The 26,381-nt window shown below is 36.3% G+C and overlaps 1 protein-coding gene across 1 annotated transcript in view; it reads left to right on the top strand.

Moving 5' to 3' along the window:
- Positions 1 to 2,580: 2,580 nt before the first annotated feature.
- LOC136031484 (epimerase family protein SDR39U1-like) overlaps positions 2,581 to 26,381 on the top strand; it is a 37,621-nt gene continuing 13,820 nt past the window's right edge. The window contains exons 1-3 of the mRNA XM_065711121.1: positions 2,581 to 2,710; positions 11,009 to 11,115; positions 15,457 to 15,664. Coding sequence (XP_065567193.1) covers positions 2,683 to 2,710; positions 11,009 to 11,115; positions 15,457 to 15,664 — 343 coding nt within the window. The 5' untranslated portion in view covers positions 2,581 to 2,682. The remainder of the gene's footprint in view (positions 2,711 to 11,008; positions 11,116 to 15,456; positions 15,665 to 26,381) is intronic.

Consider the following 26,381-nt stretch of genomic DNA (forward strand, 5'->3'; position numbering starts at 1 on the left):
GGTACCAGTGGTGGTCCTACAAATATTAATGGTGGCAGTTAATTAAGGAAAGTTATCAGGAGGCAGCTAAAAGAATCTGCATTCTCAAGATATACGAATTAAGCAGCCGACAGAAGAAGGCTCTATGTAATGTTTGAGAAAAAGACCGAATTAATTAATTGAAAGATGATTAGTTCAAGACTTTATTTCGCTGTAATTTTATTTTCATTTTCAATACTATAATAACTAGAAAATAAAATGTTTGATAATATAAATCGTTTTCAGTGAAGCACCAATGACAGAGTAGGCTTTACACTTTTGCCGCTAAGGAAAGGGACAGTATCCAAACTCTTGTTTGTAGTGAAACTATATTTGTGGTGAACAGTCTTGGAAAAAAACTAATAAAATTAAAGTGGATATTTGATATATAATAATAATAATTGCTGAAAACTCATCACTTCAAAATTTAATTCTACTCTAATTTTTATCTTTGTTTTTGATGTTGTAATAAGTACAAAAGAAAATATTTGCAATATTATTCGTTTTCAGTATAGCGCCAATGACGCAGTAGGTTGTAGACTTTTACAGTGAGAGAAGGGGGCAAAACCCAAACTCTGGTTGGCAGTGATTTTTATTCGTTTCAAGCTTAATTTGCATATTCAATATAAGTTTCACGCGCTTTAAGATTTATTAATTCGTTTATATTAGTACCTATTGTATGTTTGTTTGCTATGATTGTTTATTTGATTTTTTGTTCGTTTTGGGTTTACATTTACTCTTTAATAGTAATTTTCTGTAATTTGTTCATTTATATTAGTACTTTTGTATATTTTTATGCTATGATTGTTTATTTAACTTTTTTGGTTTTGGTTTCATTTATTCTTTAATAGTAATTTCTCGTCGTTTTTAGTTTAAATTTAAAACTAAGATTTTAGACAGACATTTAGGCTTTTCTTTGGAAAACTTCTTTTTCGGAATTTTTTTTTTTAAATTAATCACCTTAATAGCCATAATGAAGACAAGGCTTAAATCACATATGCGTCAACCATAAGAAAAGAATTGTCATAAAAATTGAAGTAGATATTAGTGTGTAAAACAAAGATTAACTTTTTCATTCGGGCTCTTGTAACACAAAAAGCTCCTATTTCCAACCTCAACCTTTATGCTCCAAATTTATGATATGATTCTGAGGTATGAAGGTTTTTGTGAATGAATAAGAGAGAGCCCGGAAAAAAATGAAGATTAAAGTATTATTGTCTCACTCACTCTGATTTTGATTTAACTCTGTTTTTGAGTATAAGAATTCTATATCGGCCCAAGACATCAATGTAGCGAAACAAAATTCCTTCAATGAAAATTTGGAAGGAAGAAAGAAAGTTTTAAAGGGAAATAAATAAACATTAGAGAATCTTGATGACAATTAGACTGATGACACCATCAGAAATCACCCATCTCATTCTTTATGGCTTCAAATAAATGAAACCTTTGGTAAACAGAAATGAAATGAATAATCAAACTTAAGAGAATAAGTCAGACTTAAAAATATACAAAATTGCAATGGTTTCTTTGCATAATTTACGACCCCTCTTACAGGCGCTTTAGCGGCTTTGCCATCTCTGGGTGAATAGTAATTCAACCTTTTGACTATTTTGAACAGAATGGCTAGCAATTTTTTTTAATGAGTGTTGAGTGGATAGTTGAGTGTTTTAATGAGTGGTAGTTTAAAAAAGCGACGAGGGAGGCATATTGCCCACCAGTTACATAAAAAGGGCACTAAAACTCTTAATTCAAAATCTAACAAGCCCTTACCAAAGTTTTACGACAACTCCATCCATACCAAGTGGTTGGTGAAAAAACAAAAAACTAAAATACATAGTACATAGAACCTACTTTACCCTTTACCAGCACAATAGTACAGTAGGTATAATAGTGTTTACTGCTGAAAATAATCATAGGTATTTTTGTTTGACATGTTATGACGTACTTCTAATAACGCTTAGGCATCTTTGCTTTTTAATATGTTATAAAAAGTTAAAAGCCCTAACGGCGGTGTTGATCTCAGTTTCTTTTCTCTTTGGCATGGAAGCCCAATGATGGTTGGGGGCCATCAAACCTATAAATTCAAACATCTTTCTTGTTTCCTTGTGCATATCTCTCCAGGTGCCCATGTGATACTGGTTCTATTCTGGCTAAGATCAAAGAATCACACCACTGGCTTTCGCTCCAAATCAAATAATCGGCAACACCAAGACTTCAAACCCCATCCCGAAGGGGAAACCATATTTTTTAATACAGATATTGAAACGGTAGTTTTAGTAAACTCTGAAAAATACACCAAAAGACAAAAAAAATGTGGCGTGCTGCCCATTAAGTTTTGGTGGCGTGCCCTCAGAAACATTTTGGCTCTTAGAGGAAGAAAGGTGCGTGTCGACGCATTGCAAATTCAAATTGTACCAAGGACTTCTTTTTTTGTCCTAGTTTTGGAGACTATGTTTTTAACTGGTAAGCTAAAAATAACCCATCAGAAAGCAGCAAGATTATGTCGGATTTATACTGCTTGGGTACATTCAGTTAAGTGGGGCTGTCACCTCATGTAGGGCCTGCCGATAAGAGTTTTGCGGCAGTGTTTAGAATTTGACAGTCTGATAAAAACCGATTCAAACATCGGTAAATGCAGCTGTTTTAACAGAAAATAAAATTCGAATGCAGAAAAGTGGGCTTGTGCTAATAGGTATTTTTATAAATTATGGAAAGATGTGTTAAAATTGAATCAAAACAGGCTATTCCGAATTAGATTGTTAAAGGGCAGAGTTGTATTTCGTAGCCCCAAGTTATGTAATAAAAGATAGGCTAGTCTACCTAAGGCAATGAGCTAGAGAGATACTTTTCGATTGCTAATTTTATGTTCCCTCATATCCTTTTGCTTGTGTTTTTGACAACGCATCTCCACCTCTCCCCTCTGCTAGTCTTATTTAGGCTAACCTTAAGCTAGGCTATGGTAAAAGACCTCTTTTTGAGAAAGAAAAACACTTTTTGGCATGCTGGAAAAATAGAGATAGGTTTTTGGATTTCCCTTATTTTACTATGGTGAAATTCTACTCTAGCTGCTTTAAAATTTCTTGGGAAAGGGTTATGTTAAGAAAGTTTGCTCAATCCCAGTTTGTAAGGCTATAGGGTAAAATTCTACTTTAGCTACTTTTGTTTATCTTGAAAAGGGGCTAGCTTAGAAAAATGAAACTTTCAGAGATGGGTCCACAGGCTTCACAATTGTGCTCCATCTAAATAATGTCCCAGGAAGGTATTTTGAACTAGCCTACCTACCTCTGCTCCTTCTCCCTCTAGAGGGTCCTGACCTTCAATGACCTTAAAAAATCTGTGTGTTATAAAAGTGAAACCTTGAAAAATAGACCTTCTCCTTAAATGCAGTACAACAAAGTAGTTTTCAGCTTCACAACTTTGCTCAATCCTATTTATAAGGTTTTAAAAGATATGCAAATAAATTTCCTAAATTTTGAAAAGAAAAATGGTAAAATTCTGGTTAATTGACTTCTTGCTATTTCAGAAAGGGTTAGGTTAGGAAAATTAAACTTTCAGGGATGAATCTAAAGGCTAAATTATGTCCCTGGAAGGTTTTTTGAAGCAACTACCTCCACTCCTTCTCCCTCTAGAGGGCCCTGACCTTTGATGACCTTTAAAATATGTGTGTTATAAAAATGAAACCTTGCAAAATAGATTTTCTGCTTAATTGAAGTGCAACAAAATTGTTTTCAGCTTCATAACTTTGGTCAATTCCATTTTATAAGGTTTTAAAGATATGCAAATACATTTCCTAAATTTTGAAAAAAAAAACATTGGTATGGCTCAAAATTCTTCTCAAATAACAGGAATTGCATTTTCAAAACTAAAGACAGAGAAAAAGCAACTAGTAACTGAAAACTAAGGTAAAATGTTGTTTTGTTGAAATTTCAATAGGTTTAGACCTGTCATGTAGGCAAATTTCAGGGCCTTCTAGAGGGAGAAGGAGTGGAGGTGGGTACTTTAAAATTCCTTCCTGGGACATACTTCAGCCTTTAGATTCATCTCTGAAAGTTTCATTTTCCTAACCTAAACCCTTTCCAAGATAGCAAGAAGTCAATTAACTAGAATTTTACCAAGAAAAATTGACATGGCTTAAAATTCTACTCAAATAGCAAGAATTGCATTTTCAGAACTAAAGCCAGAGAAAAAGAAACTGATAACTGAAAATTAAGGTAAAATGTTGTTTTGTCAAAACTTCAACAGATACAGACCTGTCATGTAGGCAAATTTCAGGACCCTCTAGAGGGAAAAGGAGGGGAGGTAATTACTTCAAAATACCTTCCTATGACATACTTTGGCCTATAGACTGATTCCTAAAACTTCATTTTCCTAACCTAATGCCTTTCCAAGATTGCCAAAAGTAGCTAAAGTAGAATTTTACATTTTAATACTTTACTGACACAATATGAGTATAGTAACAAAATCTCTGCATTTTATATGCCTTCTTGATGAAATATTCACCAATATTTTGTCATTGTTATTTTCCATTTATAAAGACTTTGGGCAAAAATGTTTTCTTTTCTTCAATCTTAACTGTTTTAATTAAAATTTTCACTTGTTAGACCTACTGGTACTATATGTTAGTTAATTTTAACTACAGTATGAAAAAAAGCATGGAAAAAAAGAAAATAAAAAAGAAAAAATTGTATAATATCCTAAGCTTAAGTTAGGCTATCCAAAAAATATCAGCGCAAAAATGATAAAACATAAACTAGGAGAGGCTTTTCAAGCTAATGAGTTTTTCAAGTAAAGAGCAATATTAAAATGTAAAGTGGCTATAAATGAAAAGTAAAATCCAATGAAGCCTAGACAAAACTTCATTTTTTTGGGATTTGTTGGGATAGGAAGAAAGCATCATATTTATTTGTGGTACTTTATGTTTGTTTACACCTGGCAAAAGCCAAGTGTCCACATATTCAAGCTGTGTCAACTTTCTATAAATAAATATATGCTAAGGACATACTGTTTAACTATTTAGTCACCATTATTGTTGACAAGATAGTGTTGGGTAAGCTAAGTTCAAAATTAATGTTATTGATCCTCTAGCTTGGAGTTATTCCTAGGTGTTTTCAACCTTGCAATCCATATGGAAAAACAGCTTGAATCCAAACGATTTAGTACCAATCAAAATTATAGGATGAATGTCAAAGCAAGGGGGACATGTATTGGGGGGAGGGTGAACCACCCCTTCCCCCAATGTTTTCAGCTATTTGGTAAACAAAATTGAGTTGGTAAAACAGTGGCACAAAGCAGTGCTATTTTACTGGCTCCAACCTGTAAAAAATCATGACCAATTCATATAAATCCACACAAATTCATAAAAATCAGGGTCAACCCTAAAAATCCAGATCAAACCAGACATCAAGACAGAACTGTAGAAAACAAAGTCAGTTCAGAGAAATCCAGAAAATCCCATAGAAATCATAATCAATGCATAGAAATTCAGGGGAATTTATAGAAATCATAATGCATAGAAATTCAGACAAATTCATAAAAATTAGGGTCAGTCCACAAAATGCAGACCAAACCAAACACATCAAGACAAAACTGTAGAAATCATGACTAGTCCACACAAATCTAGAAAAAATCCCATAGAAATCATTACAAATTCATAAAAATTCAAGGAAATTAATAGAAATCATAACCAATGCATAAAAATCCGGACAAATTTATAAAAATCAGGGCCAACACTACAAATCCAGACCAAACCATACAAGTCAAGACTAAACTGTAGAAATCATGGCCATCCTCAAAAATCATGACCAATACATAGAAATTCTGACAAATTCATAAAAATCAAGACCAAACTGTAGAAATTAATGCCATCCTCTTAAAACCCGGTCAAGTTCATAAAAGTCAAGACCAAACCATAGAAACCAATGCTAATCCTAGAAATCCAGACCAAACCCTAGAAATCAAGACCAAACCATAGAAATCAAGATCAAACTGTACAAATCAAGCCCAACCTATAAAGAATCATGGCCAATACATAGAAACCCTGACGAATTCTAAAAAGTTCTCCACTGAAAGAGGTAAGATTTCTGCAGAAAACAAAGGGTCAAAGTTAACAAGGTATCAAAGTAACAACAAGCAACTTGCACAACTTATAGCCTTTGCACTGTAAATCAAAGTTACCACGTAAATTACTAAATCCAAGTATCAAAGTAAACAAAGTATCGAAGTAACAATAATTAAGCTATGTAACTCAGAGCCATCTTCTGGGGGCTGTGGGGGGGGGTCAACCCTGGAAGCATACTAATTTGGACTTTGAACTATTTTGAACAAAATTGCTGTCTCTGAAGACTGAATGTCCTTTGGGAAAGTGGGGCATGGGCTAGTTGGCCATTGATCACTTTTGACTCACAAAAAAGGGCTGAAGTTTCAATTTCCGATTGAATGAACCCCCTCCAAAGCTAGTACGACCACCCCTTCCACAGAACCTTACATTCAAATTATGGACAACCTACATAAGTTACAATTATTGCCCCGGAGGCTAGAGAAGATTTCTCTCCAAAATTTTGATAAGATGTATTTGGAGAAATAGGCACAAGGGGGGAGCTTGTTCCTTTTTGATCACTATATGGTTCTCACCCAGCTCTAAATGGATACCTGGAGAAATCTGTGGAAGGTAAGCATGAAGGGTGTGCAAAAGCACAGGATGGTTTGCCCCCAGCCCCCCATTGCACTTCCTTGCTGAAGGGCCATGAAACGGAGATTGGCACCACCGGTTTGGACCTTAAGGGTCTAGTGCCGTCCTACTTACTTACTTTTTTTTACTTTAGGTTTTTAAGAACTTACATAAGTTACAATTCTTGTCCTGGGTGCTATGGAGGATTTCTCAACCTCTAATTTATAGTAATTTGAATTTTGGACAACCAACCCTTACATAAAACCTTATATACCATCAGGGCGCAGCTAACAACACTTGCCCCTGAGCTGTGGGGGGATGTGTCGAACCCGGAGTTTTTGTAATTTGATCTTTAAACTATTTGAAACAAAATAGTTATCTCAAAATTTTGATTGGATGCAGTTGGAGGAAAGGGTCTTGGGGGGCTAGTTGCCCTCCAATCACTTTTGACTCTCGAGAAGAACACTAGAAATTCTGATTTACGATTGACTAAGTACCTTCCAAAGCCTACACGACCATCCCTTCCATAAAAACCTTACATGCCCCTAGGGCACATTTTACATCACTGGCTCCCGTTTCTGGGGGACTGTATTATCCGTGAAGTTTTTGCTATATTATCTTAGGTCTATTTTGAACAAAATGGCTATATAAAAAATTCGATTGGAGGTATTTAGGGAAAAGAAAGTTGGTAGGGAGAGGACACTAGTGAACATTGGGTCACTTTTAACCCTTAAAAGGTGAATTAGAACTTTCAATTTGTAATTATCTAAGTCCCCTCCAAAGTTTATACGACCTCCTCTTCCATACAAACCTTGTATGCCTCCGCGGAATATGTTACAACCCTTCCCTGGGCTCTGGTGGGGGGTGTTATGTTGACAACGAAGTTTTTGTTATCTTATCATTGGACTGTTTCAAACCAACTGTCTATCTAAAAAAAAAATTATTTGATGCATTTGGGGAAAACAGTGTTTCTGTTAGGGGGGGGGGTAGGTATCCTATGTTAAATTCAGACTTATAAAAAGGTAATTAGAACTTTCAGTTTCCAATCAAATGAACCATCTTCGAAGTTTGTACGACCACCCTTTGCATAAATACATTATACGCCTCTGTGGCATAACTTGAAACTTTTGCCAGTGGGCCCTGTGGGGATTTTGTCGACCCTGGAATTTTCGTTGTCTGATGTTTTAACTGTTTAAAAAAATGACTATTTCAAAATCTGTATTGGAAGGATGTGGGGAAAAAGGTCGGAGGGGGAGGGTATTTGCACTGAGATCTCTTTTGGAATTTCAATTGCTGATCAAAGGAGCCGCATTCGAAGTTTATACGACAACCCCTAACATAAAAACCTTATACGCCTCCTAAACGTAACTTAAAACGCCTGCCCTTGGCCCCTGGGGGGTTATGTCAACATCGGAGTTTTTGTTTTCTGCTCTTTGAACTATTTAAAAAAATGGATATCTCAAAATTTATACCGGATGGGTTTGGGCAAAAAAGGTGTGGGGGGGGGGGGCTGGTTGTCCTCCAATCTCTTTTGACTCTTAAAAAGTTAACTAGAGCTTTTTTTTATCTGACCTTTGAACTATTTATTACAAAGTGATTATCTCAAAATTTTTATCGGATGCTTTTGGGGGAAAAGGAGCGTTGGGGGGAGTGGTCGCCCTCTGATCTCTTTTGACTCGTAAAACCTGAACTTGAACTTTCAATTTCCAGTCAAATGAGTCCTCTCTGAATATCATACGAGTATCCCTTTCATAACAACCATATGCACTTCCAGGGCATAACTTACAACGCTTGCCCCTAGGCCCTGGGTGGTTGTGTTGACAACCAGAGTTTTTGTTATCTGACCTTTGAACTATTTAAAAAAAAGGCTATCTCAAAAAATTTTACTGTATGGGGTTGGGGAAAAAAGGGCGTGGGGGTCTAGTTGTCCTTCGATCTCTTTTGACTCTTAAAAAATGAACTATTTCAATTTCCAATCAAATGAGTCCTCTCTGAAGTTTATACGAGCTTACCTTCCATAAGAATCATATATGCCCCCAAGGCATAACTTACAACGCCTGCCCCCGGGTGCGGGGGGGGGGTTGTGTCGACTCTGAAGTTTCCGTTATGTGATCTTTGAACCATTTAAAAAAAAATTAATATATCGAAGTTCTTATCGAATGAGTTTGAGGAAAAAAGGGCATGGAGGGTGGGGTCTTATTGCCCGCCGACCTCTTTTGACTCTTAAAAAGTGAACTAGAAGTTTCAATTTCCAATCGAATAAGTCGAATAAGCCCTCTCCAAAGTCTATACGAGCATCCCTTCCATAAGGACCATACATACCCCCAGAGTAAAACTTAAAACGTCTGCCCCCGGGGCTTGGGGGGTACGTTGACATTGGAATTTTTCTTATCTTACCTTTGAACTATTTTCAACAAAATGGCTATCTCAAATTTTTATCGGATGGGTTTGGGGAAAAAGTGCAGGGGGGCTAGTTGCCCTTGGATCTCCCTAGACTCTTAAAAACTGAACTCGAACTTTTATTTCCAATCATATGAGCCCTCTAAAGTTTATACGATCATCCCTTCCATAAGAACCATATATGCCACCAGGGCATAACCCACAACGTTTGTCCCTGGGCCCTTGGAGGTTGTCTTGACACTGGAGTTATTGTTATATGATCTTAGATCTATTTTTAACATAATCGCTATCTCAAAATTTTTTATCGGATGCATTTGAGGAAAAAGGGCGTGGACGGGGGCTAGTTGCCCTCTGGTTACTTTTAACTCTGATCATCCGATTTTCAATCGAATGAGCCCCCTCCGAAGTTTATGTCACGACTCTTCCATATGAAGTGCCTCTGGGGAAAAAAACAAAACATTGGAGCCGCATGGCCTTTACTATAGGCACAATCAGAGTCCCTTAAAATAGCCTCGATTACTGTTCCTAGATCTGACTCTCTGAATTGGGTGTACTTTTATTTCATCGACAAGAGTAACATGCACTCTTGTTATTAATGAGTTAAAAAAAATAAACTCCATAAAACATATGGTCTCCTGGCAAAAATTAAAGCCCAATTAGACAAATATACTTTAGGAAGTCTTTACAACTCCATATTTGCACCGCATTTCTTTTTCAAAATCCCGTTTGGAATCTGTTCTCTGTAACTGGTAAAAAATAAATTCGGTTCCAGTTTTACCGGTATGCTAAGTATTTTATTGGTAATTATCCGTTGTTCGAGAACTCAGACATTCGTAAAAAAAAACGGGTTTTTATATATGTGTAAAGATGAAGGAATTATTGGTTCGTTTTGAAAACCAGTGTAAGAAAATATGCGAATTTCCACTTAACCATCTAGTGTATTAAAGAAAAATACATGTTTTTTCAACTGAAAGTAAGGAGCAACGTTAAAGCTTAAAACGAACAGAAACTGTTCCGTGTGTGAAAGGGGCTGCCCCCTCCTCAACACCTCGATTTTACGCTAAAATTTCTTATTATTTAAGAAAATAGTTATGACAAAGAGCCGAACTTTAGCATGCTTTTTTCTTTCAATATATAATGATTATACCTAATGGTCCGAACATTTTCTTTCTTTTTACAAGCCACTTTTTCCAAATCTCTGATCATAATTCTTGTTGCAATCTACTTTTTTTGATTAAATGATTTATCAGTCTGATAAAACTATTTGGAATCCCAGTTCTGTAAATTTCAGTGAAACAGCTCAGTGATCAGTTTATAGCTAATCCTTTCAGTCAAACTTCAGTCGACGAATGCCATCTATATAGTAGGCTAATCAATTTAGGCAAATAAAAATAAAAATGACTTTGTAGAACTTGGTGAGTGAGCAAAAGAAACGAAAAATGCTGCCACGGATGAGAAAAAACGAAGAAGGCTATATAACCCTAATCAGAGTAAAATTATATTCAGGGGAGAATGTAATATACTTAGTTTGGGATCTAGTAAAACTTGAAGTTACAATGACTGTGCTTGAACATGAATAGTGACCCAAAAAAAACAGAAATAAGCTATTGAGAATAAGAGCCCTTGTAAACTTTTACTTTCTAATCAAAACCATCAGTTAATCTGGCTCTACAATAATTATAATGTGATCATATTAAAGTTATTTAGGAATTAGCTCCTCACTCTGTTCCCTAACGGTAAGGCCTTTGCACACTTATAATCTAAATTATTTATATAATTTGATAATTTACACGAATTAAAAGTTCTTCTGGATTTTCTGTATTGAATTTATCCACTGGGTCAGTGTAAAAATTGACTTCTAATAAATCTAACCTGGTCGTTCATCAATTTCTTTCATTAAATTCCTATGCTACTCAATTACAGGTGGTGGAAGTGGTTTCATTGGAACTCAACTGCAAAAAACTCTTAGAAAGAAAAATTATGATGTCATAGTCGTGTCTCGGAAGCCAGGAAATCATCGAATCTCATGGGTATTTGTTTTTGTTTAAATTAATTTTTTCTGAATATTCCTTTTTGGGCTCTCTCTCTCTCTCTCTCTCTCTCTCTCTCTCTCTCTCTCTCTCTCTCTCTCTCTCTCTCTCTCTCTCTCTCTCTCTCTCTCTCTCTCTCTCTCTCCTCTCTCTCTCTCCCTCTCTCCCCTCCGCCTCTCTCTGTCCGTTTTTGTTTCTCCCGTTTCAGTAACAGTTTATCTATAAGTTAGTCAGTTAGTCTAGAATTCAAGTAAATATGGAGTAAAGAAATGCAGAGAAGAAAACAAAGAATATAAACAACTAGTTGAGAACATGGGAAGAATCCAAGATTTTGGTGAAATCGTAGTGAAGTCAGTCGAGTTGTGACGTTTCGCGTCGCAGTCTGTATGAATTAAATTAAAAGTGAAAGTAAGGAGTGACATTAAAACTTAAAACGAACAGAAATTTTTCCGTATATGAAAAGAGTTGTCGCCTCTTGAACGCCTCGCTCTTTACGTTAAAGTTTTTTATTGTTTTAAAAAGTTGAGTTGTGAGAAAGAGTCGAATTTTAGTGTAAAGTGTGGGGCGTTGAGGAGGGGACAATCCCTTTCATATACGGAATAATATCAGTTCGTTTTAAGTTTTATCGTCGCTCCTTACTTTCAGTTAAAAAAAAACTTGTTTTTTAATTTAATTTTTGAAAGTTTTTGAATTAATGCAGGTGTTGATTTTAGATCACCGTACATGAATAATTAAAAGAAAATTTGCATATTAACTTTACTTTTTTTGCTAAATGGCTTTCTCAAAATTTTGATTGGACGACTTTGAGGAAAAATGGAGCAGGGGAGGGGGCTTAGTTGCCTTCCAAGTTTTTGGTTACTTAAAAGGCCACTAAAACTTTTAACTTTATTTTTGGGTCTCAAAGCTCTTGTTTTAAATCCCGACTGGATCTGGTGACATTGGGGGGGGGGGAACCTAAATCAGGGAAAACGCTTAGATTGGAGGGATGGGGATGAAACTTGGTGGGAAAAATGCGCAGAAGTCTTAGATACGTGGTTGACATAATTGGAACGGATCCGCTCTATTGGGGGGGGGGGTTAATTCTGAAAAATTAGAAAAAAATGACGTATTTTTAATTTACGAAGGAGTGATCGGATCTTCATGAAACTTCATATTTAGAAGGACCTCGTAACTCAGATCTCGTATTTTAAATATCAACCGGATCCAGCAGTCATTGGGGTGGGGGGGGGGGTAGTTGGAGGGTGGACCGGAAATCTTAGAAAATACTCAAATCGGAGAGATCAGGATGAAACTGGATGGGAAGAATAAAAATATGTCTAAGATACGTGACTGACATAACCAGGCCATATCTGCTCTCTTTGGTGGAGTTGGGGGGGGGGGGGGTAATTCGGAAAAATGAGGTATTTGTAACTTACAAAGGGGTGACCGGATCTTAATGAAATTTGATATTTGGAAGGATCTTGTGCTTTAAAGCTTTAATTTAAATTCCGACCAGATTCTGTGACACTGGGGGGAGTTGGAGGAGGAAACGGAACTCTTGGAAAACGTGAAAATTGGGGTATTTTTATCTTACGAATAGGTGATCTGATCTTATGAAACTTGATATATATAGAAGGATCTTATGTCTCAGATGTTCCATTTTCGACTCGAATTGGATCCAGGGACATAGGGGGTTGGAGGAGGGAAAAAAAATCTTGGAAAACGCTGAGAGTGGAGAGATCGGGATGAAACTTGATGGGAAGAATAAGCACAAGCCCTAGATACGTGATTGACATAATTGGAACGGATCCGTTCTCTTTGGATGAGCTGGGGGGGATGTTAATTTGGAAAAATTAGAAAAATTGAGGTAGTTTTAACTTAAGAACGGGTGACCAGATCGTGATGAAATTTGATATTTAGAAGGAATTCATGTCTCTGAGCTCTTATTTCAAATCCTGGCCAGATCTGTTGACATGGGGGGAGTTGGAGGGGGAAATCTTGGAAAACGCTTGGAGTGGAGGAATCGGGATGAAGTTTGGTGGATAGAATAAGCGAATGTCCTTGATACGTCATTGACGTAACCGTACTGGATTCGCTCTCTTTGGGGGAGTTGGGGGATGGGTTTAGTGATTTGTTGAGTTTGGTTTTTCTGGGAGTGCTAGGACGATGAAACTTGGTAGGCGTGTCAGGGAGCTGCACAAATTGACTTGATAAAGTCGTTTTCCCAGATTCGACCATCTGGGGGGCTAAAGGGAGAGGGAAAATTAGAAAAAATGAGGTATTTACAACTTACGAGTGGGTGATCGGATCTTAATGAATTTTGATATTTAGAAGGACATCGTGACTCAGAGCTCTTATTTTAAATCCTGAACGGCATTAAGCCTCTGATTTTCCTTTTTAAGTCTATCTATTGATTCTTTTGAATTTTGTTAGAGCTCATACCATATGAGCTCTTGGCTCTTCTTGCCTCATCACAAGTGCCATATGAGCTCTTCGCTCTTGTTATTAGTAATAAATATCCGTAACTTACGTAACGAACTTCTATATTAGCATGTTTTCATTACGTATATGGGGGGGGGGTCGTCCCCCCGTCAATACCTCGGTCTTTACACTAAAGTTCGAATCTTGTTCCAATTCTTTAAGAATGACCCCTGAACCACAAAGGCCGTTAAATTAGAATAAAGAGCTCTTTTGAATTTGCTAAAAAATACTTTAGCATAAAGAGCGGGGTATTGAGGAGGGAACGAACCCCCTCATATACGTACTGATTTCTGTTGGTTTTAAGTTCTAATTTTGCTTCTTATTTTCAGTTGAAAAAACTTTTTTTTTAATTTAATTTCTTAACGTTTTTGAATTAATGAAGATTTGATTTTGGCTCACCGTACATTAATAGTTAAAACGAAATTTGTTATTTTCCTTTTTTTGGCTAAATAGTTTTTTCAAAGTTTTGATTGACGATTTTGAGAAAAAAGGGATGGGGGAGGGGGCCAGGTTGCCCTCCAATTTTTGCGTTTCCTTAAAAAGGCCACTAACTTTTAATTTTATTTACGAAAGTTTTTAATAGTAGTAAATATACGTAACTTATAAATTAACTTATGTAATGAACTTCTATTTTCGTATATTTTTATTACGTAAATGAGGGGGTTAGCTCTCTCGCCAATACCTCCCTCTTTACGCTTAGGTTCGAATTTTTGTTCCAGTTCTTTAAGAATGGCCCCTGGACCACAAAGGCCGTTTAATTAGAATAAATAGCTCTTTTGAAATTACCAAAAAAACTTTAGCGTAAAGAGCGAGGTATTGAGGAGGGGAAGAACCCCCTCATATATGTAATAATATCTGTTCGTTTTAAGTTTTAATATTGCTCCTAACTTTCGCTTGAACAAGATTTGTTTTTTGTTTAATTTCTCATTGTTGTTTCAAATAATGCTGGAAAATTCAGCGCCCCCTTCATGGAAATTCTCTTTTCCTATGATAAATTCTTCCATGGAAAGATCCTCTCACGTAATCTCCGACCCTCCCCCCCCCCCTCCATCACCAGAAAAAAAACCTGAAACGTCATTATACTTCATCAATAACCAATGGTATATGTGAACAATGGGCAAAGTTCATAACTTGCAGCCCTTCTCCCGGGGACTGTGGGGGATTAAGTCGTCCTCAAAAACATTTTTATTTACTTTTCGACTATTTTCAGCAAAATGGCCGTCTCAAAATTTTGATCCGGTGACTTTGTGAAAAAATGAGCGTGGGAGGGGGCCTAGTTGCCCTTCAATTCTTTTGGTCACTTGAAAAGGGGCACTAAAACTTTTAATTTCCGTTAGAATGAGCCCTCTTTAGACATTCTAGGACCACTGGGTCGATACGATCACCCTTGGGAAGATAAAACAAACAAACAAATAAACACGCATCCGTAATCTTTCTCTTCTGGTGAAAAATGCGAAATTCCACATTTTCGCAGATAGGAGCTTGAAACCTTTACAGTATTGTTTTTGATGCGCTGAATGTAATGGTGTAATTTTTATTAAGGTTCTATGACTATTAAAGGATATTTCCCCCTTTTTCGAAAGTAAGGCAAATTTTCTCAGGCCCGTAACTTTTGATGGGTAAGACTAAACTTGATGAAACTTATATATTTAAAATCAGCACAAAAATGTGATTCTTTTGATGTATATATTGGTGTTGTTTTTTTTTGCTGTTTAAATTTTGTTTTTTAGAGTTCCGTTACTATTGAGCCGGGTTGCCCCTTACTACAGTTCGTTACCGCGTACTGTTTGATTAATTTTTTTTTTGTTGATTTTCCCATTTATTTCTGCTAATTTTGTTTGTCCCATAAAATTGAACAGCAGATAAGTGTGATATTTTCAGGGTGACTTGTCAAAAAGTGGATTGCCAAAGGGTACAACAGCTGTGGTTAACCTAGCCGGTCAGAATGTCTTAGATCCAATGCGTCGGTGGAGCCCTGGTTTCAAGCAGAACGTTTGGGCGAGTCGGGTCAATACAACAAAATCATTATCAAAGGCCATTCTAGAAGCTGAAAAAAAACCGAAAGTATTTGTTTCACAATCTGGTGTGGGTATGTTGATATTTTTCAGTATTGTTTTAAAACTAATTCAAGAAGGATGTTGTTCTTTGCTGTTCAGTCCAATGCGGTTACAAAATTGATTCAAGAAGGATGCAAAACAAGGTTTATTTGAATAAGAAAGCATTCTTTAATGAAGTCGGTATTTCTGTGTCTCTGTCCCAATTTTGGGGGGGGGGTATGGTTTGGGAGGGGAACAGGCAAAGGGAGGAAGACACAATTAGTTTTTATAATGCCCTTTTTTCATTTTAATTAGTTTTTAAATAGCCCTTTGGTCAAAATTGTTTAATGGTAAAAACAGTTTATTTTTTGTACTGCCTCTCAGAAGCTCAAAATCCGATGGGATGGGGCAAACGAAGAGGTGAAGACACCATTAGTTTTAATGATCACCTTTTGGTCAAAACTCTTAAATCACAGAAACAAAAAGTTGTCTTTTTGCATATGTAAAACAGCTTTATAACCTTAAAGGATTAGCTTGGAGTAATTAAGAATAGTTCCTTTGTCCCAATTATTATAGTTAAATAAATGGAATTATATTGACACTAATTAATTCAATAGCCAAAGATGGTGTATACAATACTCTGGGAGCCATTCCAGAATTTACCACTGCTTCTGCTACTAACAATTCACCACGGCACCACTCCGCCTGAGGCCAACAATGTTTACCACCTCCCAAGAAGTTTTAATTTCCTTTGAATCCTTCCTTACAATACCTTCATTGCACTGCATTTTTTTTTTAATTCTATTTGGAATCTGTTCTCTATAACTGGTCTATAACTTCAACAGAAATGCGCCTTTGGGCTTAAGATAAGATAAGATTTATTCATCACGAAACGCACATTACATTTTACTATTCCCCCAAAGGCTCTTTGGCCTGTAAAGAAGGGGGAAAATAAACGAGTCACTTACTCAGAGAAAAAAAAAATAATCACTTATTCACAGAGAGAAGAGTAAAAGGGAGAAGAAAAGAAAATATGAATAAAGTAAAAACTATAGAAAACAAAACTAAATAGACTGATAGATTGAAGGGAGATTGAATAGAGTGCTTAGGGAGCTATTTGACCTGTCTTCAAATAGAAAAACCACTCATTACTTAGAAATAAATCGAAATTTCAAAAAATGATCATTTTTTGTATATTAGGATAAATGGCATTATAAAATAAGTTGGTTTTCATTTGAAAAAATTTGGGAAGAATTACCTGATTTCTACTGCAGAACTATTTTCATTTGTCTTTCTTCCTGTTTGGATGCACAATTTTACGTATGGAGAGAATATTATGATGGAATTGTTAATTAAATAATTTAAATAAGTAAGTATAACAATAAGTAATCCTTCTTTTAATATAAAACTTTTGAGTGGTTCCAGAACCCCAAGTCTACACTTCTCCAACCCCTAAGTGGCAATAGGTTGGGGCCAGGGGTGTAATTTGCTATGAGGAACAGCGAATAAGTTCCCCTCCCAGTTCAAGTTCAAGTTCTATTTATTTCATAAATAACAATAACAAAAACAATATCCCAAAGGGCTCAATGGCCCGTTATTTTGGAAAAGGCATACAATAAATAAAGAATCATAAAACTTGTCATAAACATACTAACCAACATCTAAATGTAAATATGTAAGGAAAAGAAATCAACTCACCGGCAATCCCTACGAAACAGCGACCCTCACATCACCCGACAATAAAATACAAATTAAAATTCTCGCGTCATCGAGGATACAACACCAACAAAACAACAACCCAAAAAAAGAAAGAAAAATAATAAATAAACTATAAGAAACACTTAATAAGAAGCCTTTGATAAGAAACTTTTCATCTGTCTCTTAAAGGAGCCAAGTGTTCGTGACTGCCGGATCTCAGCGGGAACCAAGTTCCAAGCACGCCCCACAGTCACAGCCAGGCCTAAGTCTGAACGAACCGAGGGACTAGCTGGAATCATCACATCCTCCCGGTTACGAACCATATACAAATTTGCTTCCCCTACTACTTTAAGCAGTCCCGAAAAATAACATGGGAGATCTCCCTGGAAGTATTGATTTGCCAACGAAGATAGAGATAAAATATAAATATCTTTAATTTTGAGGAGGTCAAGAGGAGTGTGTGTAGCCGACTGGAGAATTCTTGCCGCTTTCTCATAAAGATTGTGAATAGGAGCAAGTACCGAGGGAAATGTGGACATCCACACAGACGAACAGTAACATATATAAGGGTAAATCAGAGAAAAGTATAAAAGACGGAGGATATAGAAAGGAAATAAACGCTTGAATTTTCGGATGATCCCAAGTCCACGGGAAATTTCACTCTTATTATTTGAACATGCCACTTAAATGATAAATTTTCATCCAAAAGAACTCCCAGGAATCGCACATATCGATCCGGGGTACGACTTATGGAGCCTCTTGGTGTATGAAGCTCAGTAATTTTGGGGCAGCTCACACCTTTACGAGAAAAAATAAGAAGGTAGCACTTTTTTACATTTAAAGTTAGTTGATTTATGTCAATCCAAAAGAGTATTTTCTCAGTCATTGCTTGAAGCTTTAGAATAAGGGATGATTCATCCGGAGCTGCAGCACCTAAAGTAGAGTCATCTGCAAATGCTATTAATTCTTATCGACTATCAGTTGTGAACACCAACCTACTCTGACAGTAAGATTTGTGACACAACCCACAGCAAACTTTGTTAATTGGGGTGTTAAAAAGTCGGTAGAGATCGTTCACATAGATGAGGAAGAGGGTTGGCCCAAGAATAGAACCTTGGGGTACTCCGTATTCAATTGGAACTTTTTCGCCTGTAACTTCCATGTCGATAGATCTGGCAGTTAGGTATGACGAGAACCAAGACAATGCTTCCCCATGGACACCAACATGACAAAGTTTACCAATGAGAATCTTATGTGTTAGGCTGTCAAAAGCTTTCTTTACATCAAGAAAAATGGCTGCAGGTATAAGATTAGAATCTGAAGATCGTTGTATAAACTGAAGAAGTCTATTACAAGCATGTTCTGTAGAATACTTTGCGCGAAACCCAAACTGATGCTGATGGAAAAAAAAAATTAGCTTCAAGAAATCTCACCAGACGTTTGAGCATTGCCCTTTCAAATATCTTAGAGAACACAGACAGAAGAGAAATCGGCCTGTAGTTCCCAGGATCCTTTCGGTCACCTCCTTTAAAGAGAGCTATAACATGTGCAAGTTTAAGACGTTGGGGAAATACTCCTAGTTGAAATGAACTATTTATCAATTGGTAAATTGGGGTGGTAATCGATGGAAGAATATGTTTAATTACTTTAGCAGAAATTTGGTCGAAACCTGCTGAAGAATTCTTTAAAGACAGAACAATATTTCTAATTTCCTGCTCCGTAACCTCCCCAAGAACCATTGATTTCAAGCACGAGGGACCTAAGTACTGCTTCCAAGACTGTGACACAGAGGAATAAGAAACGCTATTCGGTTTTCCCTAGGACACCAATTACCCCCCCCCCCCAGCTGAAATTTAGTTTCTCCAGAATGTTGTCAAGACTAAGATAAGCCTGCAAAATTCAAGCATCCACTGAAATAAGACAGTTTTCTTTAGTAATTCTTTACCTTTTTGATTCCTATATGGTCCGTTTTTGATTTCTCTGTCATTTTAATCTGATTTGGGAAAAATTGGTTCTAGATTTGACCCCCCCCCCCACAGGATTTTGAAAAAATTATGTCATTCGTTGGGGTATGGATTTAGTGATCTGCTAAGAATGTCGCTGCAAACTATGAACTAGATGACCTCTATCCCCTTTTGAATCAACATGCTTGACAAAATACCTTCCCGGGACATGCTTTAAAAAAATGAGTGCATCACATTTACAAAATCAGTGAAATTATCTTAGTCTTAAAATTAATCATATGTTATTATTATATGTAAAATTATAATATCATAATAATTATAAATAAAATTAAAATATCATATGTAAAATTATCATATGCTAGTGCCACCCCTTGAGAAATGGCACAATAAGTGCTATTTTAGTATCATATGGCACTTGCAGGTGGTGGAATTTATTTCTACCATGCTGATCCCAATGATACACTTTTCATTTTGATCCGACGCCATTTTCGAGGGGTTTCATGCTTTTTTCGAAATCACCATAAATTTCTTTTCGTAATAAACTTTTACTTTTAAGACGATTCGAAATAATAGCTACCATTCTTGAATTAATGCCAGATGACAATTTTTTTTCACTTGGCATTTTTTTAAACGTGTTTTCTAACTTTTAGTTATTATGGGCTGTGGTTCGCTACCGATGCGTGCGATACCTTTACGCTGGATAACACATACAGCCCTTCCCCAGTGACCTCGGAGGGTTATATCATCATCAAAACCATATTTATTGGATCTTTGAACTATGTTAAACAAAATGGCTATCTCGAAATTTTATAGGACGGCTTTGGAGGGAGGGGACATGTAGGGAGGGGGGCTAGGTGCCCTCAAATCGTTTTGGTAAATTAAAAAGGCACTAGCAAATTTAGTTTCCCTTCAGATGAGCCATTAAACATCTCTCTATGGTGTTCTGGTCATTCGCTAGCCCTGGTGAAATAAAAAATTAAAAAAATTCGGAGACAGATCAATGCTCAATGCTGCCCATGCAGAAAAGTTATTTTCCTTGTTGTTCAAGGAGGGAACTGTAGTTCCTCTATTGACTGTTTCGGACCATATTGATTCCAATGATACGATTTTCATTTTGATCTGACTCCATTTTCAAGATTTTTCTTTGATTTCATTTTTTGATTTTTTTTAATCAGCATAAGTTTCTTTTCGCAATATACTTTTACTTTTAAGACGAACCAAAATAATAGTTACCATTCGTGAATCAGTGTCAGATTGCAATTTTTTTCACTTGGTAGTTTTTCTCTAAACGCGTTTTTTCAACTCTTGGTTACTATGGGCTGTTGTCCGCTCTTTACTAGGTTGCATGCGCCATGATTTATTTTCAAACCTATTCTCGCACCCTGAACCCTGAAATTCTCGTAAAAAAATCATTCATTCAGCTAAATTTTTACCTAGGACACTAAATCATCTGCATAAAAAAAGTTGAGGGTTTAAATAAACATGTTTCCAAAGTACATGAGCGTGGTTACGAGAAATTTCTTATTTGTAATGGTAGGTTCATTATAGTTGTAGTAACTTGATTGTTGTAACTAAATTGTAGTAAATTTGGTTGATTGTAGCAACTAAATTTAGTTTTAACTGACATTAGTGACCAGAATTGACTGTGTATTTCAATTTTTCGACCAATAGCTGAGTTTCTTTCTAAAATTTCAAAGTTGATAGACAATCAATATTTTCTAAGGAATGTTCTGATTGACCAGTTAAAATAAAACCAAATCTTTTGAATGGAGTTCTGATTGTTAGATCTATCTGAATTAGAATTTATTCTGAATCTCTATTGTGAAGGAGTTTGATCCTAGCGATTCCTAAAACTTGAATTGACTGAATTTTGTTGTAAGTAAAATTAATTATGCAGAGGTCTTAAATTCTTTTTATTTAACGCATAGTTGATTTGAATCTATAAATCTGTTCAAACGTTAGTGGCTATGACAAGGTCTCCTGAAGCCACGTTATCTTAATTTTCTAGTGAATATGTCAAAGGTTTTTGGGAGGAGATCAGAAGATTAGTCTTGTGTTTAGGGGATGCGTTTTTACACCAAAATACCCATTATTAACTGCAGGCTGTCAGTTTCCATAAGTTCGAAATTGTTCTAAATTTTTTGTGATTGTACCACTGCATAAATTTGTTCTCCTATTGCAATGTAGGTTTGTAATTGTAATCAATCAGTATTTTTTTTGCGAAAAAAACAGACAAAGGCTCAATATGGAGTGGATGAAAAGACAAAAAGAAAAGAAAGAAGAACACACTCACAAAGAAGGTATTGTAATGTATTATATTAACGACGCTTCTTGACTACTAAGGTCCCTGCGTCGGCCCTGCAGTGCATTGCTGCAGCATGATTCGATCTCTGGGTCCCGTATTACCAAGCTAAGGTCAAACCTACTGCGCCACCACAGGACACTCACAAAGAAGGCTATACTACCAATGATAAATTCAAATATTTATGCTAACACATAGCAGGTTGGAGGCTGTTTGTCCTGTCAAGCCTAGAAAAATAGCGACCGCGACGCTGCTCAGCCGCTGTCAGTGGCTCAGTTAACCCGTAGACTGACACTACTCTTTTGTTTCTAGCCCATAGGGGTATACTCAAGAAAAATTTTGTGAAACGAAAATATACGGATCTAATGGTCTTCTTACCAGTAGCCGTAAACTTATTCCAAAATGGAGTCAGTACGAATTCATGAGGCATCACAAAAGTGTTGTAGACGCGGGCGAGAATACGCATGCTGTAGCAAGCTTTACAGCGAACTAGCATACCCAACGCTTTTCTAAGTTTCTCACTTAAATGAGAAACTAGACCTCCGTTGCCTGTGCAACGGGAAGTGTTGCAGCAACTGTGCCCTGTTCCTTAGGGCACAGTTGCGGAGCAACACGTGCAACTGTGCCCTACGGGACACAGTTGCTATTTCCGGGAAATCTGAAAGAGATACGGAAATAACGTCTTATAGTTTTCTGCTTAACTTTTGATGGTCTAAACTAGGAAAATATAAAACAAACCAAATTCACCAAAAAATTTAAATTGCCCCGAGGGCATGACAAAACTTCCAAATAGAAAAACCCAAAGAAGGAATTTCATTTCGGAGAAACTATTGTAAGCTCCAGTTGTTAGGAGATCGAGACCTGTCGAACCGCGTTGGAAAAAAAATTCTAGCTGGTCCAGAACAGAAGTTACCTCTAGAACGTCGAAACTTCGGAAATTATTTCTTAGAGAACGAAGCAACTTGGTATATAGAACACTTCACTTCTTCTTGCATACTTTTCATAGCACTACTCGATAAAAATATAAGAAACATCAAAATCGAAAATTTGAGAAAATTCCAAAAAAAAATCGGAACGAGATGGACTTTTCCGGGATTATTTCCGGGAAATCTCTAAGAGCTACGGAATTTTGTGCTCCGGTTCTCGAAGAGACAAATGAAAGTTCTACATGAGTTCAGCATAACTGTATTTCTAACAAGTTTATTTCCGAAGCTAGGGTCGTCTTAACTTGACGCCAAACATCCAACGCACAGTTTTCTAAGAAAAAACCGTTTTTATTTTTTTTTATGGAAAACTGTTAGAAATCTTAGGAACTTCTCTGGAACTTTTTACTCTGTTTCACGTTTCCCTTCCCTCTGAAAAATCTCAAATTTTTAACTCTTACCACTTCGGAGCTACAGGTCGCTGATCACGGTGAAAAACAAAAACAAAAAAAAACTACGAAAGCAGTAGTGTTGCTCCGCAACACAATGAGGAGAGCCCTTGTCGTTTGTAAACTATCCCCTATCGGAAGACCGAGGTATTTAATAAGAAGAAAACTGAACACTCTGATTTTCTAACCGTGCGCATCCAACATCACCGACAAACCTGCCGTAAGCAAGGACCTCGCTCTTCGAAGCATTAAAATTGAGACCAATTTCAGCATAATCCCTACTAGGCACAGAAAAATTCTCCTCAACAGACGATACGGTTCTACTTAAATTCAGGATGTCGTCAGCGTAATTGAGTGTAGAAAGGTCTAAACCTTAAAAATAAAGCTAATTCTAACCTTTTTCAACAACCTCTTGCTTGGTTACCGGTATTCTTTGTATCGTAGATAGGTGGCTAAGGAATTTTTTCGCTAAAATTGATTAAAAGTAAAGTAGCCTATATTGAACATGGTTCAAAATATTATGGTTCAGTATCACAATGAACATGGAACAACTTTAACAACCAAATAACCAAATTCAGGTTTCAAAGCGCTTTCATAGCAGCATTAAATGGAGTTATGCTAATAATGTAAAACAACAACTTGAATGTTGTAGTCATTTTTGACTGAGAGTGGCAGCTTTTGAATACCTGTCTTATTCTGGATAAGGTTTAGCGTATTTTTTGTTTAAATTTTCAACGAACGAAATTTTATACTTGTGGTGCTTTAAATAAATGAAGCTTTAGAACAGGGCTGTAGGGTCAGAGTTAGAGTCGGTGTATTGAAAATATCTAGTGTCGGAGTTGGAGTCAGTTATAACTTACAAAATCTAGTTGAATGAAGCTTTAGAACAGGGCTGTAGGGTTGGAGTTGGAGTCGGTATATTGAAAATATCTAGTGTGGGAGCTGGAGCCAGAATCGGTTATAACTTATAAAATCCAGTTAAATGAAGCTTCAGAATAGGGCTGTAGGGTCGAATTTGGAGTCGGTATATTGAAAATATCCAGTGTCGGAGTTGGAATCAGTTATAAATTATAAAATCTAGTTAAATGAAGCTTTTGAACAGGGATGTAGGGTCTGATTAGGAGTCGGTATGTTGAAAATAACTTGTGTTGAAGTAGGAGTCGGTTATAACTTATAAAATCCAGTAAAATGAAGCTTTAGAACTGGGCTGTAGGGTCAGATTTGGAGCCGGTATATTGAAAATATCTAGTGTCGAAGTTGGAGTCAGTTATAATTTATAAAATCTAGTTAAATGAAGCTTTAGAACAGGGCTGTAGGGTCTGATTAGGAGTCGGTATGTTGAAAATAACTTGTGTTGAAGTAGGAGTCGGTTATAACTTATAAAATCCAGTAAAATGAAGCTTTAGAACTGGGCTGTAGGGTCAGATTTGGAGCCGGTATATTGAAAATATCTAGTGTCGAAGTTGGAGTCAGTTATAACTTATAAAATCTAGTTAAATGAAGCTTTAGAACAGGGCTGTAGGGTCAGATTTGGAGCCGGTATATTGAAAATATCTAGTGTTGAAGTTGGAGTCAGTTATAACTTATAAAATCTAGTTAAATGAAGCTTTAGAACAGGGCTGTAGGGTCTGAGTTGAGGTCGGTGTATTGAAAATATATAATGTTGGAGTTGGAGTTGGAGTCGGTTTTGACTTATAAAATCCAGTTAAATGAAGCTTTAGAACAGGGATGTAAGGTTGCAGCTGGAGTCGGTAAATTGAAAAAATCTAGTTTCGGAATTGGAGTCGGAGTCCGTTATAACTTATAAAATCCAGTTAAATGATGCTTTAGAACAGGGTTGTATAAAATCCAGTAAAATGAAGCTTTAGAACTGGGCTGTAGGGTCAGATTTGGAGCCGGTATATTGAAAATATCTAGTGTCGAAGTTGGAGTCAGTTATAACTTGTAAAATCTAGTTAAATGAAGCTTTAGAACAGGGCTGTAGGGTCAGATTTGGAGCCGGTATATTGAAAATATCTAGTGTTGAAGTTGGAGTCAGTTATAACTTATAAAATCTAGTTAAATGAAGCTTTAGAACAGGGCTGTAGGGTCTGAGTTGGGGTCGGTGTATTGAAAATATCTAATGTTGGAGTTGGAGTCGGAGTCGGTTTTGACTTATAAAATCCAGTTAAATGAAGCTTTAGAACAGGGATGTAAGGTTGCAGCTGGAGTCGGTAAATTGAAAAAATCTAGTTTCGGAATTGGAGTCGGAGTCCGTTATAACTTATAAAATCCAGTTAAATGATGCTTTAGAATAGGGCTGTAGGGTCGGAGCTGGAGTCAGTATATTGAAAATATCCTGTGTCGGAGTTGGAGTCGGAATCGGTTATAACCTATAAATTTTGTTAAGTGAAGCTTTAGAACAAGGTACCATTCCCGAGCAAGGATGTTTTCTTCTTTCTTTTTTTGGAAAGCCACATTCTTTATAAATTTTGCTATTGCAGTGACTGGTGCTTTACATGACCATTGTCGATCGCTATTAAAAGTGCTAGTATTACCAAAGATTGAAAAGTTGTAATAGTATCATTGACTGCTTTATCATTGATTATTTTTCTCCCGGCATTTCTCGTTCTTTTTTGGTATAGTAGGTTACTGGCAATATTAATAGCAAAACAAGCCACCATTTCCGAGCGAGGATATTTTCTTTTATCTTTTTTAAAATCTTTTTTGAAGGCTAATTTTTTATTAATTTTGATATTATATTGACTGGTGCCTTACATGACAACATTTTAATCGCTGTAAAAAGTGCCATTATTACCAATGTTTGGAAAGAAGTAACAGTATCATTGATTACTTTACTCAAAAATATAATATTCTTTTACTTCTTGGTTAAAAAAAAATGCTTTAAATAAACGTTCTCTGTGAATCTAGAAAGCGTAGTGCTCTTTTGGGCCCTTGAAAAGTTTTATCTTCGCCTTCCAAAAAATCCTGCTGAAATTTTAATATTGTTCAGAGAAATTGGATATTCTTTTATTGTATTGTTCTTTGAGGCCGCTAAAAAAGGTGGTACCATGACGAGACAAAATGCTTTCACCTACAATATTTATTTTACCAATTTTGCAGATGTTTTATGAGTGTTGCAGATGTTACCATTGTATGTGTGTTTTAATAATGTGCATAAAAATGAACAAATGTATTTTCCTGAAAGCCTTAGCTCTTAAGTTTCAAGAATAAGGGTTCTTTGACACTACGTTGTAGGACTTTCACGTTAGCCTATTTTAAGACTTTACGTTACGCTATGTCTTCTTAACGCTCGATCAGAGCCTGAATCCTCGTCTCCATTCAACATGTTTAGTTTTCAAATAGTTTGCTTACGATAATTGTAATGAATTTGTACGATATTTAAGATCTCTTAAGATGACATAATGTAACGTAAACTCTTAAGTTAAGCTAGC

The sequence above is a fragment of the Artemia franciscana genome, chromosome 9, assembly GCF_032884065.1.
Source record: "Artemia franciscana chromosome 9, ASM3288406v1, whole genome shotgun sequence".
NCBI lineage: Eukaryota > Metazoa > Arthropoda > Branchiopoda > Anostraca > Artemiidae > Artemia > Artemia franciscana.